Here is a 14,898-nt window from a genome sequence, read left to right as displayed (position 1 = left end):
ACAACTGAAATTTATTGTTCATAGTTCTGGAGGCTGGGAAGGTGTAAGATAGGTTTTATTCTAGGCCTCATCTCTTGGCTTGTATGCAGCTGCCATCTCACTGCGTACTCCTATGACCTCTTCTTTTGTGTGGGTGGTGAGAGTGGGGAGGAAGGAGAGAGAAAGACAGAAACACAGAGAGACAGAGACAGAGTCAGATACATCTTTTTCTTCCTCTTTGTTTGAAGACTTCACTCTTATGACCTCATCTACCCTAATTACTGCCCCCAGACCTCATCTTCAATTACTGTCACCTCGGGTATTAAGGCTTCAACATATGAATTTTGGGGGGTACACAATTCAGTCCATAGCATTCAGGTACCAATACATGTATTGATTATCTATTACTGTGTAATAAAGAGACTCTATTTTAAAACATCATTTCTTGTTTTCATTCCTATTTTCTAGTCTCTCTGTGTGAAAGCTCACTGGCCTCCTTTCATTGTGTTCAGTAAGCCAACCTATTCCCTGTCTCATATTCAGTCTCGTATTCAGTCTCATATTTCCTTTGGCTACAGTGCTCTTTACTCTGTTCTTTCAAGATCAGCTACATCTTATTTTTCAGGTTTAAAAAACAATCTTATATCTCCAGTACTTTACCAAAATATCTCCATTGGTATGTCTAATAGGCATCAAATTTAACTGGTCTAAAACTGAAGTCTTAATTCTTTCCTTGAACTTCCCCATTTCCTGTCTGTTCTTCCTTATTTCATAAATAACTCCTTTTTTCTAGGACCTTTGGTCAAAAACCTTGGAGCCATTCTTAATTCTCCTCATACTTGACATTCAGTATATCAGCAAACATGTTTAACCATTTCTCAGAATATCCATTTTTCATCATTTCCACCACTTCTAGTATATGCAAGCCACCATAATTTCTCGCCTGGATTATAGGAGTCTCCTAACTAATTTTTCTGTTTCTGCTTGCATACCTCTATAGTCAATTCTTTGTTTTACAGTCAGAGTAGTGCTTTTAAAGTCTAAGCCAGATCATTTCACTCCTCTGATCAAAACTCTCTATTGTGTTTTCATCACACTTAAATTGAAACCTATAGATCTTCTTATGGCCTACGAGCTTCTAAATGATCTGATCCCCTACCCTCATTAGCTTTCTGACCTTATCTGTCATTTTTTTTCTTTCACCATTCTGCTCCAGCCGTACTATTTTTTCTGTTCCTCAAACACAGTGAGCACATTCCTACTTCAGGCAGAGCCTTAGCCTTGCCATTTCTACTTCTTCTGGAATGTTCTACCCTAAGATACCATCAGTGCTAGCACCCTTCTATTTTTGCTTAAATGTTACCTTCTGTTTTTTTCATCACTCTCCTTCCCAGAATTTTTTCTCCTGTCTCCTGCTTTATCATTTTATATGACACTTAACAAAAATCTGTCATATATATTTTTTCTTATTTGTTGTCTGTCTCCTCCAGCCAGAATTGAAGTTCTGCACAAGGGCACAGATTTTGTTTGTTTTATTCCTTGATCATTGACTGTTACCCAGAACAGTGCCTGGTATTCTGTAAATAATTAATTAATCTCCAAAGAAAGATTATTGACCATTCAAACTGAACTAGATCCCTCCTGTTATCCTCTTTCATAGATAGCCCCCTCTTGCTTTTCTTCATAACACTTAGTACTATTTATATTCATATATTTATTGCATATGGTTTTACTTGTTTAACATTTGTCTTCCTTATTCATCTATAAACTCTGTGAAAGCTACATTAGCAGCCTAGCACAGTGCTTGGCAGGTAACCTAGCTGGAAGACAGTCCTTTTCCCCTTTCTCTTCTACAATCTTAGCATATTTAAATACTCAGTAAACATTTGTTGAATGACTAAGTGAATTTCCAAAACCTATGTCATCTCATTCAGTTCTCACAACAATCCATTATGGGAGGTGTTATTATTTCATTAAGATGCTAGCTTCAGGTGGGAAGTGAACACACAGTGTAAATACATATATGCCTTACCATTAAAGTGTACAGATGAAACTTATTGGATTTCGTTAACCAATGTCACCATAAAAAAATTAATTAATTAATTAAAAAAAAAAGATCTGGCTTCAAGATCTCATATGTGTGTTTGTGCATGTTTATTTACTTTATCGTGTGGGGAAAATATCCATTAATTTTGATTTTCCTGAGCTTTTTTATTACTTTCAAGAATGGGTATTGCATTTTCTCAAGGGCATTTCCAGCATCTGTGGAGTTATTTGCACTATATGCTCCACTTAGGTCTATTAATAGAATATTTTATTAATGGATTTTTGATATTGAACCAACTTTGCATATCTAGCATAAATCTCACTTGATCATGATATATTGATTTTTTAATGTAGGGTTAGATTGTCCTTATTATTTAGTACTTTCAAATCAATATTGATAAGTAATATTGGTTTGTAATTTTCTTTTTTAGTTATGTCTTTATCAAGTTTATGTGTTTCATAAAAAGAAATAAGAAGGCTTTCTTCACTTTTAATGCACTTTTAAATTTATGGAGCGTTGGGACTACTTGATCTTTGTAGGTTTGGTAGAATTCCCTGTGAAACCATCTGGGCCTGTTTCTTTTGCGGGGCAAGGTAGTAGTTGCTTGGTAATCATCTATTTCTCTACGTTTAAGCATTCTATCTCCATTAGGGTCAATTTTGGCCATCTATATTTATCTAGGAAATTATCTATCTCGTTTAGATTTTTAAATCTATTTGTATATATATCTGAAAAGTAGTCTTTTACAACTTAGAAATTTGTTTCTGTTTAGTAGTATTTGCCTCTTGTTATTTCTTATTTTTGGTTCTTTTATGCTTTCTCCCTTTTTTCTTTATTAAATTAGGTAGTAGTTTCTTTATTTCACTAACATTTTCAAATAAACAGGATTTTGATTGATTAATTATTTCTATTCTTTACCCATTAATTTCTGCTTTTATTTTTCTTGTGCTTTCTTTTGATTTACTTTGTAGTTGTTTTTCTAGCTTTTTGAGTTGGGAATTTATTTTTTTAAAATATTTAAGTATTTAAAATAATTTTTAAATTTATCGATATAATTCACAAACCGTGAAATTCATCCTTTTAGTGATTTTTAAATATATTTTCATAGTTGTGCAACCATCATCACTATCTAATTTCAGAACATTTTCACCACCTCAGAAAGGAAACATCAAACCCATTAGAAATCCTCTCTATTAGCCTCTTCTCTCAGGCACCTGGCAACCACTAATCTAGTTTCTGCTTTTATGAGTTTGTCTATTTGTGACTGCCTTCTTTCACTTAGCATAATGTTTTCACAGTTCATTCATGTAGTAGTGTGTATCAGGACTGCATTCTTTTTTTAATTGATGAATATTTTATTTTATCATTCTTTTATTCTTGATAACTATTTAGTGCTGTGTATTGTTTTGATTACCGCTTTAAATATATCATATTGTTTCTAATATGTAGTATTTTCAATATCGTTATTTTTCCAGAAGTTTTGTAATTTCCATTTGTATTTCCTTTTTTAACTTGAGTTGTTTCATGGAAATATTATTTAAATTTCTAGGTCAACTTAATTTTTCATTTTATTAATAATTTCTAGTTATACTGAATTGTGATTTGAAAGTAGTTTTTAGATTCGGGATTCCTAGGTCTATGGTGTCCTCTTATGTCCCGTTTCTGTAGTAGATTTTTTGAAAGATGGATTTTTTGAAAGATGGATTATGTGACTTCTGATTTTTTTGTGTGTGTGTTACAGGACCTTAAAATTTTTCTCCTTTTGATTTTTTTTTTTCACCATTCAATTGCCAAAGGGTGACTTTCCCTTTCTTTTTGCCTTTTTTTTTTTTCCTCCCAGAAGCATTGCCTTTCAAAGATCACCAGCCCAAATGTCCTGTACTTTTCAAACCCTTCCCTATAGTCAAGCTTTGATCTACAGGAATATTTTTTTCAATATTTTCACAATTGGTGGGGAGTCTTTCTCTTTCTCTTTCTCGTCTAGTTTTAGAGCAATTGCAGGCCTGCCATTAGTTCCCTCTTTTCTTGCCTGCAGCTTTTCTTCAGATTGACCTTTTTTCCTCCAAAGGCTTGCTGTGGGAGCGTGAGCAATTGCTAGTTAGAGTTTGGTAATTGTTTCCCTATTCTTTTTTTTTTTTTCCACTTACAAATAATTTGGAATTTTGGATTTTCTCTTTTCTAGCTATGCTGAGGGTATGGTTCTGTGCAGTGTTATTCGTTCTTATGGAGAGAGACAGGTTTAGGCAGCCTCCATTGTTCTCTACTACCTGGAAATCATGTGACCAGTGTGTTTCTACGTTTATATCTTTTCTCAACTTTTACATTACTCAGAATAGTTGAATGGTTTCTCATCTAAAATTTGGACTATAAATGTACAGTATTTTAGTTGAACTGTTATTCTTCATTCAACAGATTTTTTTAATGAATTATAGAATTTTATAGAATTTTAAGTTGTCATTTGAAATTGTTTGTGGATGTGCACTAGAAATGAGTACATAAGAATATTTATAGTTGCTTACATTGCTTTGTAGAATCAGCAGATTTTTGTCACTTCAAAGTTTGATTCAAGGAGATTGAAATCTTTTTTATACCAGCATATCTTTTTAAATAGCCAAAAATCTGAATTGGCAGGTCAGAATCAGTAGTCAACAAGGTCTTCATCAGTGCCAGGTGTAATAAATATATGGTAAGTGACTGGCAGTATATTTTTCAAAGGATTGTTATCTTCTGTAGATTAATTGGATCCCATGGTAAGAAAAAAAGAAGAAAAGACATCAACACTTATTGAATACCTCATGTCAGGCTCTATGCCAAGTGCTTTCATATAATTTTGCTTCTTGATTTCCTAGCAATCTATGCATGAATTGCTTATAAATCTTCTAATAAATGACAATAAAGCATTTGTACTGTGTACTGTGACAAGGAACTTGGCATCAACAGAGGTTACTCATTCCATTTTTTGGGGGTGATTCTAGTTGTTACAGTGCTCTTTTTTCATGTTAAAGTCAAATCTCTATCCTTATAATTTATACCCATAGTCTTGTTTCTGTCTTCTAAGATTGACAGAATAAGAGTCTTTCACCTTATAGCCCTTCAGATATCTGAAGCCAGCCTGACCTTGCACTTAATTTCTCTTCTCCTCTTTAATTATTTCTCATTAGACTTGTTTCATGACCCGTTGTCTGCAATCTGATTGCTGTACTGTGATCGCACTTGAGCTTTCCTGGTAGTCACATTACACTGTTAACTCACTGAGCTTGTGTGGAACAGAACTGCAGAACCTTTCTCATAGTTGCTGCTCCTTTTTCCAGGTTGCCTTGGGTGGTCCAAGAATAGAACTGGGCATTAAATTAGTTATGTTCTTATTTATCCTATCGATAAATTTTGTTGAAGACTACTTGGATCCAACATTATAGTATTCCCTCCCAGCTTCAGGTTTGGTGAGAGTGCCTTTGATTTCCTAAAGTAGAGCATGGCTGAGGTTAGAAGTTAGTTATCACTAGAGACTTTTCTCTAGGTTAATGCATTAATCAATGCTATTGTTTCCTAATGTATGTTCTGTGGGACATTAAGCTCATAAGATGCTCCATAATGGGATATGCTTCATACTTTAACCTCCTATTGGATAGTCATAATACATATGCAATAGTAAAGGCTCTGAATAACTTGCCATAAAGAAATCTGTTCAATTTTGTTTAACCCAGTATATCAACTTACATGACAGAAGAATCCTTATACCTTTTAGTAACACCGCCCCCCGCAAAAAACAACAAAACCCACATTACAGTATTTCCTTTTCTTGTTCCAAAAGATGTCATGAAAAATTTAGTTGTCTTGTTGATATCCAGTTACCATGTTTCATTTTATCTTCCAGTCAATCTGATCAATTAAAGATATTAATATGATGTAGCTTGTTCTTAGTGAACCCATATTGGCTGCCTCCTGATCACCATTCTTACTGGTATGAAATCACCAGTGTGGATGTAATGGAGGAAGAAGGCAAGAGAACTAATATGTTAAATTAAGCTATATTTAGAGACTGCAATATGCAGTTAGCCCTACAGCCAGACCAGGAGGAAACCTGCAGAACAAAGGAAGATTTCTGCAGGGATTGTGAACAAACCATTTCTCACATCGTGAAGGTAAAACAGGAAAACAAAGTCTTTAACTGGCACCCTACACAAAATAAAATCATTAATTCCCTATGGCTAAAATCATGGGAACCCTATGGATCGAAGGTAATTGCTAGCAGGCCTTTCACGCTACATGCTCTCATCCTTTCTCACTCTATGCACATATCAAAGGAAAATGAGTAAACAAAGTCTTTAAATTCACACAGAAACTAAAGAATAATACATAAACTGAATTCCCAGAACACTCGAGGTCCCTCTCAGTCTCTTTACTCTGTTTTTCTTACTGTCTCCATCTCAATTGTCTCTGACGCTCTGAGTCTCCCTTAGGCTCTCTCACTCTCTGCCTCTGAAAGGAGACCAGGCTTTGTCTGTGGAGTGTTACTCCTTCTCCAATAAACTTTCCTTTTGACTCTGATTTTGGCGGGCATTTGAATTCTTTCTTGTGCTCAGCCAAGAACCCTTTTCTCTCTCAGTGCAGGGCTTGAGTTCCCCACTACTTGGGGAATTTGCCTTGTCTTGCATCAGATGGAATCCATCTTATTCCCTTTTTAAAACTAGAAGTGAGATAAGATTGGGTCAATTATATTTATGTCTTCTCTGCTCTTAATAAATAATAGTTATGTCACTTCTCCTTGGCAGAGAAGATAGAGATAAAACGGAAATGGTGCCTTTTTTTACTGTATTGTGACATTTTTAATATAACATTAGCTCCAGTCAGTGGACTTTCCAGTCCTTGGTCTTTCTAGCTTTAAAGGATAATTCAAAGCCATTTTATTCTCTTTTATCTTCTTGAAAACAATGAAAATGGGGTGTGTGTGTGTGTGTGTGTGTTTTGTTTTGTTTAGTTTTGTTTTTACAAATTTACTTAATTAATGTGATTGCTTTTGTTTTCCTGAGACTATTCTGTAAACTTTCTGTTAAGGAATTTGAAAAGCATCTGTATTCTTGTTAGGAACGATCAAAAGAGCTATCAAAAGGAAAGAGAAGAGCAGGCCCTGGAGGGTTGTGTGAATTGTAAAATTCACTTATTCCTGGGGCATTGGGATATTTTGGCAGACTTCCTAAGTAATTGCTGGCAGTGTTCTTTCTTGCCTTATTTTCTAGTTTTTGAAATTGGACCCAAGTTATACTAGGTAGAATAGGCCAGTCTGAACTCTTTTCATATTGTGGGCCTATTGGTTGATTTAATTCATTAAATATACCCAAGTTTAATGACAAAGAAATACTTGTTGAGGGAATTAATGTTGACGTCTTTAATCTGTGCAAAGGAAAATATGGGACACTGAGTACCATTTGTTCATAAATAGCAGAAAAACATTAACTCACTAATAGTTATTTACTTTCTCTGTAGGAACAAAAGTTGAACACTTCGCAAAAATTGGATTGAAAAATCATAAACATTCGGTTAATAACCCGTAAGTATTTCAGATATATGAAATTGCGAAAATTTGGATTATCTTGCTGTATAACATGTAACTTTACTACTTGAAAAGCTAATGCAAGACCTCAAAGATATGAACCAGAATGTTTTGTTTATTTTTTTCTTATAAAAGGCTTGTGCCCAAGTAAACTTTTGACTTCTTTTTAGTTTTAGTTTTTGGTCTGTTTATATTTAGAAAACCATTTAAACTTAATGAGTCTTTTAAGAAAGAATGTGAATGGCAGATATTAAAAGATGTAATTGGTCAAAGATTGCAACTCCAGTGAATAAAATTTATTGTAATACTTTTAATTGGAAATAACTAGTCACCACTTTAAGCTATTCTTTAAAACTTTTCTTAATTCATTTGATCAACTAAAAGGTTTGTAGAATGCATATTAGTAGCTATTTTAATTTATATTAAATTATTTGTATTACTTTAGTAATGCATTTCGATTACGTTAGTGTCATTAACTCTTACTCTGTTAGAATAATATGGTTATTTATATCCTAAAAAATATTCTGAAGTAATATTTTAGTACCTAGCATAGTACCTGGCTCATAGCATGTACTTAATAGTTGCTAAATAAAATTGGTTCACTGGGACTTGAATTAGTGCCATATTACTAGAATCTGTACAAAAGCAGTACCACCAGGTACTAAAAGAATAATAGCTAGCCTTACTAAATGCCAACTCTGTCACTGTGCTAGGTACTTTTATGTACACATTCATTTAATCCTCTGAAGGACCCTATAAGGTAGATATTTTTATTCTCATTTGATAAGGAAAATGGTGCTTACAGAAATTAGGCAGTACACTCAGGATTATTCTCAGTAGTGGCAAACTAATGTTTGTATTTTTCCTCCTCTTAGATTATAAACTCCTTGAATGGAAGAACTATCTGTTATCTTTAATGCTTAGCACAGAGGTTAGAATATAATAGGTGCTCAGTAAATTGTTTCTGAATTATTAAACAAATTTTTCCATATTTAATAAACATAAAACCATGACAAGGAACATTTTCTACCACAAGTGGATCACTACCACAGATTCCTTAGTACTCCATGCTCCTGCTAGTTCTCCTCATTCTCCTAATTTTAAATTGACGTTTGAATTTAGGCATACTTAATTAACAAATATCTAATTCCATGCCCTAGACCTAAGGGTATTTTATGAAAGATCTAAGGGTATTGTGAAAGCTTTAGTGAATTTTCATTTCTTATATGATAAAATTTAAATTTTTTCGTATGACATAATAAGCCTGTTATAATTTAGCCCCATTCTCCTTTCTTGGTCTTGTTTCTTACCGCTTTCCTGGATATTCCTAATCTCTAGTCTCATCAGATTACTTGGTTTTTCCCAAATATACTGTATAGGACTTGTTTCTTTGTTTTTACTTATGCTGTTAGCTCTCCCTGGAATAGTCTTCTGCCATTCTAAGTGAACATCTCCTTACCCATCAAGTCCCAACACAAATATTGCTTCTCTTAACACCTTCTTAAAGATTCCTGGGCATAATTATTTTTTTTTTCATGAGTTTCATTGTACTCTCTATACTTCTATTATAACACATCACACTGTTTCATACTTAATTATTTATGAGCCTTTCTCCTCTGATAATGATGATCCTTGAACAGAGATTATGTTTCATCTTTGTATCTTCAGTATCTAGCAGGGTATTGGAACATAGCATATACTCAATGAAACTTTGCTGCTACTGAATAGTAGAGTTAGGACGAGCAGTCTTAAGGCAATAAGAGCTGATTTCCTTGTCCTTAGAACTTGGAGAACCACTAAAAATCCTTGGGATTTCCTGAAACCAGTAGGGAATTGTGCCAGCTTACTGAGGAATTGACGGCAGTGTAGTTTCCTGGCTTTGAGGCTCCAAAGAACAACTCTTGACTTTCCCCAGAAAATCAAAGCTTCCAAGTCTTTCTCTTCATCTAACTTGGTGTCTAACAAGACCCTTATTTATCACTTATTACAGCATTCTTCTAAAAGGAATTTCATTCACTCAACAAGTATGTATTCAGTAGCCTACTGTGTGCAGGACATTGCTTTAGCTGCTAGTGATGCAGCAATGAACAAGACAGATAAGTTTCTTGCTTGCATGGATCTTCCACTATATATTATAAGTTCTCAATCACGTTGAATTGGCAGATGTTATTTCTGGATGTCAGTTTTATCATTTAAAACTCTGAAACAGGCAAGAATATCCTTCTAGATTTGAATCAGAAATTTCAGGTGCTAACTTCTTGCACTAGTTTTTGTTAGGGTAGTGAAGAAAGAGAATTCTGTGTTTGCTGACCTGTCATTAGAGATACCTTGTTACTTGTTTATAAGAAGATTGAATTAAGAAACTATTCTTAAGTGCTTCCTCGTAAATTATAAGAATAATTAAAGGCTGGGAGAATCTGTGATAAGTAGTATAGGATTAGAGATAACACATACCACCTGTGTCTGTAACTTTCTCCTTCATGTCTTCTTCATTTGGATGTCCCGTAGGTAACCCAGAGTCAGTATGTTCTTACAGAATTTATCATTTCTCCTCAATCCTGTTTTCCCTTCAGCAGTCTTCATCTTGATGATTGATGTAACATATACCTAATTATTCAAGACAGAAACCTAGAAGCCAGCCTCAACTCTGCCTTCTTCCTCAGTGTCCCATGTGAGTTGCTGATGACTTGGAGATGAACAGAATCCTAGTGATTCCGTCTCCATGCTATCTTTTGAATTTATCCCTCCTCCCATCTTTCACTTCCAGTTCTGTAATTTAGGTCATTATTATTTCTTGCCATAATTATTGCTCCAATTTCTTAGTTGGTTTACTTGCTTTTGGTAATACCTTTTTACCATCCCATACCACAGTTTTTTTCCTTTGATACAAATCTGATCATGTCCCTTCCCAGCTTAATATCCTTTAGTTCCTCATTGCTTTCAGTAAAAAATGTAAACACCATATACTGTCCTTTCATGATCTAACCCACATTCATTTCTCCCGCCTCATCTTCTACCCCTAGCTGCCACCTTATTAGCATAACAAAGACACTTTTGTCACTCAGGAAATTCCAGGGATTTTAGAAGCTCTGTGACTGGAACCCAGGACAAAGACCAGACAGTTTTTTTTATTATACAGCATATGATATTTTGAAGTTACAATTTTTTAAAAGTTCAGTTTAAATAACTTACTGATTAAAGGTTGAAATTGTTTATAAAAGTGTATCTTTTGGTTGTGAAAAGAATGCTTACATATTATTCTTTCTTTAACTTCTGTACAGAACATCTTCAACAAAAATTGTAATTGGTACCTCACATTCTTTAACTACTTGTTTTGCATTTAGGTATTCCCAGTTCCAAGAGGAATACAGTTTAGATGAAGTGATGACATCTAAAAAAATTTTTGATTTTCTTACTCTCTTACAATGTTGGTAAGGAAAACACATTTTAATATTTAATAGAAGTAACTGCTCCCCCTCACCCACACCCCCCCAGCCATTGGGTAAACCTTAGGCTTTGTATCTGGGTATATCTTTACTGTATCTATATTTGCTTCTGTAAAACTCCTACCAGTGTGGTCCTCACTCAGGAGTGAGTACCCTCACTTCCTTCTCCCACCTAGAGACAGACTGTCTCTCCCCTTGGAAAATTATGTATTTTACTTCTGTCTCTCATGACTTCTACCTACTTTAATTGTATTTATTCATTTAAATGTGATTTAGGAGTCCAGCAGAGTCTAAAGATTTTTCCCTCCAGCATTTTGTTTTTTTTAATTGTATACTTCTACTGCAGGAAACTTTACTGTATCATAGTACCTAAGAGTAAACATAACACAAGAAGAAAACCATAGCCCTAATAGTGATAATAGTTGCAATTTGAAAATTGCTTGACAATATCTATCTCCTAGAACACTGAGTTAGTTAGTACTGCGTAGTTCCTTCCTGTGCCTAGTTAATACCTGGCTGTGCCTTGGAGATACTGGCTGGAATCAAGTAAACAAGTGGGGTCAGCTTTTATGTGTTGTATTTATCTGCCCATTTATAAAGTCCAGCTGAACTCACAGAAGGCTTCTTGTGCTTGCCAGTTTCCTTCACAGCTTGCTCTAAGGAAAAGAAGTATTTTGAGATCTCAAGAGCCTAACCAAACCATGGACTTTCTGGAATCCCCTATTCCATCCTTTCCCCATTTTCAAAAGTATTCCAAGACTGAATTATTTGGGAGGTAGCAGAGTTGGAGCTAGTTAGGCCTATAGTAGAGTCTTTATTGTGCTAAGCTGGGAATAACCTTTATTGTGCTAAGCTGGGAATAACCTTGTGTACTTCTCAGAAGTCACCAGGTTTGCAGTCAGCATCTGCAGAAGCAAATTCAGGATTCTTTGTAGTAAAAACTTTTTGGGAGCGACTCTTAGAGATCAAGCAGTGACTGACATCATTTAAGTTCTTGATAGAGGTTCAGTCCTCAGGTGGGAAGCATGTGTAAGTTTTAACTGTAGATATCACAAAGAAAACCATCCAGTGACCAGCGAGCATACTCAGCCTTTCTTCTCAGAAAGAACTTCTAGTCTGAAATCTTAGGATTGAGGTGGACTGGGTGTAAATAATTATTTTTACTTCCTTTTAGTCCCACTTCAGATGGTGCTGCAGCAGCAGTTTTAGCTAGTGAAGAATTTGTAAAGAAGCATAACCTTCAGTCCAAAGCTGTTGAAATTTTGGCACAAGAGATGGCGACTGATTTGCCAAGCTCATTTGAAGGAAAAAGCATTATTAAATTGGTATGTCTGAGATTCTGTTTTGTTAATTAATCAAGGGATTTCTGTTTTAAAAACTTCAAAGTGACAACATGTTGTTATTGGCTCTGGATGTAATTTACTTGAAAAAATGGTCTAGAAAATTTAATATTATAACCCATTCTTAAGAATGTGTTAGGGGAAAATAATTGATGAAAATCTATGCTTCCCATGATAGAGCCATATATCATTATATGATAATTTTTAACTAACTTAGATGTGCTATTTGTATTTATTCTGAGTTGGCGAGATATGCCCAGAACTCCAATCTTACAGAGGTAAAGGAAAAATAAAGATGTTTTCAGGGAACTTTCTTGATGCTTCAAAATCCTGATTGAAGATTGAGTACAAAATAGAGGAAGTAAAAACGATGAGAATTCAGACTTAGAGTTAGTTGAATATTTGAAGATATATACATACACACACACACACACACACACACATATTCAATATATGCATGTATACATATACATATATAAACAATTCTTTGGTAAACTATAGTTTACAAAATGATTTTACAGTAATGCTTTGAATTTGAAATTGTCCCTATAACTTGCCCAAGATCACAAAGCTAGGGTGCTAGGATATGGTAGAGATGGAACTTATGTTCAGATTTTCTGCTTATAAACAGTACAGTTTCCATTATGCCACAATTTTATTCTTTGTAGAGAAGTTCAGGTTGCATGACCAAAGAGTTTGTTAAGAGCATGGATTTTGGAACAATGTTTGAATCTCATATGATCTTCTAAAAGAAAATTGTTTATTTTCATGTAAATTTCCCCTGTTATTTTTTTTAGTGTATCTGAATCATAATGATCTGTTGATAAATCTCTTCAGTCTGTTTATCATAACTATACATTGTGGTTTGATAGAATTTTTGTAACTTAGCCTAAGAAATGGCCTGAAGAAGTTAAGTCCTTTTTATATATCTTATTTAAAATTCTGTCCTTTATAGTACAGAATTTAATATGTACAGTCTCCTTCCTGGATATCCTTTTATTTGGACTTTGGCTATCATATAGAATCAACTGATACTTTAATATGTGTGATCGGTTCTCAGCTGTTAAAGTTATACATATTAATTTCTTATAATCTTTATATAAAAGTCCCAGTTTTGATGCCCTTTATTTATATGTAGTTTTGGTTTTAGGTTGGCTTCGATATAAGTAAAGAAGCTGCCAGAAAGTGCTATGAAAAATCTGGCCTGACACCAGATGATGTTGATGTAATAGAACTTCACGATTGTTTTTCTGTCAATGAACTCCTTACTTATGAAGCACTGGGACTCTGTCCAGAAGGTAATATCTTTCAAGAGATGCATGTTAACTTAATACATTTCTCTGAGAAAATTTCATCATCACCATTGAACAAAAGAATTTGTTAATTGCCTTTTCCTCCATGTTGACTCTGCCACATTATGCAAAGTGAATGTAAGCTATCTTGATACTGGACTTTTTAGACTATATAGTCTTGGACAATAGTAACACTGAGTGTACAAAAAATTTGTGTTGTATAAATCAGGGGTACTTATAATGTACTGCTAAGTGGAGGGGAAAAGGATAGAAAATTACATTTGAAATTCCAACTATTTCAAATTGTGTTTGAATAAAGACTTGCAGAAAGGAAAATGGAAAAACTAGTTGGTGGGATCTGGAGGATTTTTTCCTTTTTCATTTATAAAGTGGTTGTACCATTTTCCATTAGTACCAGCAGTGTATGAAAGTTTTAGTTGCTTCACATCCTCACTAACACTTGCTAGGATCAGTTTTTAAAATTTTAGCTATTCAAAAGAGTATATAGTTGTGTCTTATTTTAGTTTTAATTTGCATATCTCTAATGACTAATGATGTTGAGCATCTTTTCATGTGCATATTGGTCATTCATTTATCTTCTTTTGTGAAGTGGCTGTTCAGATCTTTTGCCCTTTGATTATTAGGTTGTCTTTTTTTATTGTAAGAATGAATGTATATATATACATATACTTTTTTCCTGGATACAAGTCATTTGTCTTATACATGTATACTGTGAACATTTTCTCCCAGGCTATAGCTTGCCTTTTTGTTTTATTTATTTTTTGCATTTTTTTATTATTTATTATTATTTATGCCTGCAGTACCTGGTCTTCCTAAGTGGTCTCCCATCCAAGTACTAACCAAGCCTGACCCTGCTTAGCTTCAGAGATCAGACATTAGGCTTGTTCAGGGTGGCATGGCCATAGACCATGAATCATGGCTCCACTGGGGCACGAACCCAGGACCTTCTGCATGCAGAGCAGATGTGCTTACTGCTACACTATGGAACTACGTCCACCTTTTTGTTTTATTAATAGTTTCTCTTGAAGAACACAATTTAAAAATTTCGATGAAATACAAATTATCAATTATGGTTCATGCTTTTTGTATTCTAAGAAACTTTTTCCTATTCCAGCGTCATAAAGATTTTCTTCTGTTTTTAATCTAGGAGTCCTATAGATTTAGATTTTATGTTTAAAGTGTTTAATCCATCTTAAGTAAATTTGTGTATGGTGTAAGATAA

The 14,898-nt window shown here is 34.2% G+C and overlaps 1 protein-coding gene across 3 annotated transcripts in view; it reads left to right on the top strand.

Moving 5' to 3' along the window:
• SCP2 (sterol carrier protein 2) overlaps positions 1-14,898 on the top strand; it is a 141,958-nt gene that overhangs the window by 48,617 nt on the left and 78,443 nt on the right. For all 3 annotated transcript variants that reach the window (XR_002782839.1, XM_011370475.2, XM_011370474.2), the window contains exons 7-10: positions 7,511-7,574; positions 10,922-11,008; positions 12,198-12,348; positions 13,514-13,661. Coding sequence is in view for 2 of the 3 variants with exons in the window: in XM_011370475.2 (XP_011368777.1) it covers positions 7,511-7,574; positions 10,922-11,008; positions 12,198-12,348; positions 13,514-13,661 (450 nt within the window). In the remaining variant the exon portion in view is untranslated. The remainder of the gene's footprint in view (positions 1-7,510; positions 7,575-10,921; positions 11,009-12,197; positions 12,349-13,513; positions 13,662-14,898) is intronic.

Source organism: Pteropus vampyrus, unplaced genomic scaffold, assembly GCF_000151845.1.
Source record: "Pteropus vampyrus isolate Shadow unplaced genomic scaffold, Pvam_2.0 Scaffold170, whole genome shotgun sequence".
Taxonomy (NCBI): domain Eukaryota; kingdom Metazoa; phylum Chordata; class Mammalia; order Chiroptera; family Pteropodidae; genus Pteropus; species Pteropus vampyrus.
The sequence above is the reverse complement of the archived record's forward strand: the minus strand, read 5'-3'. Positions and strand labels throughout refer to the sequence as shown.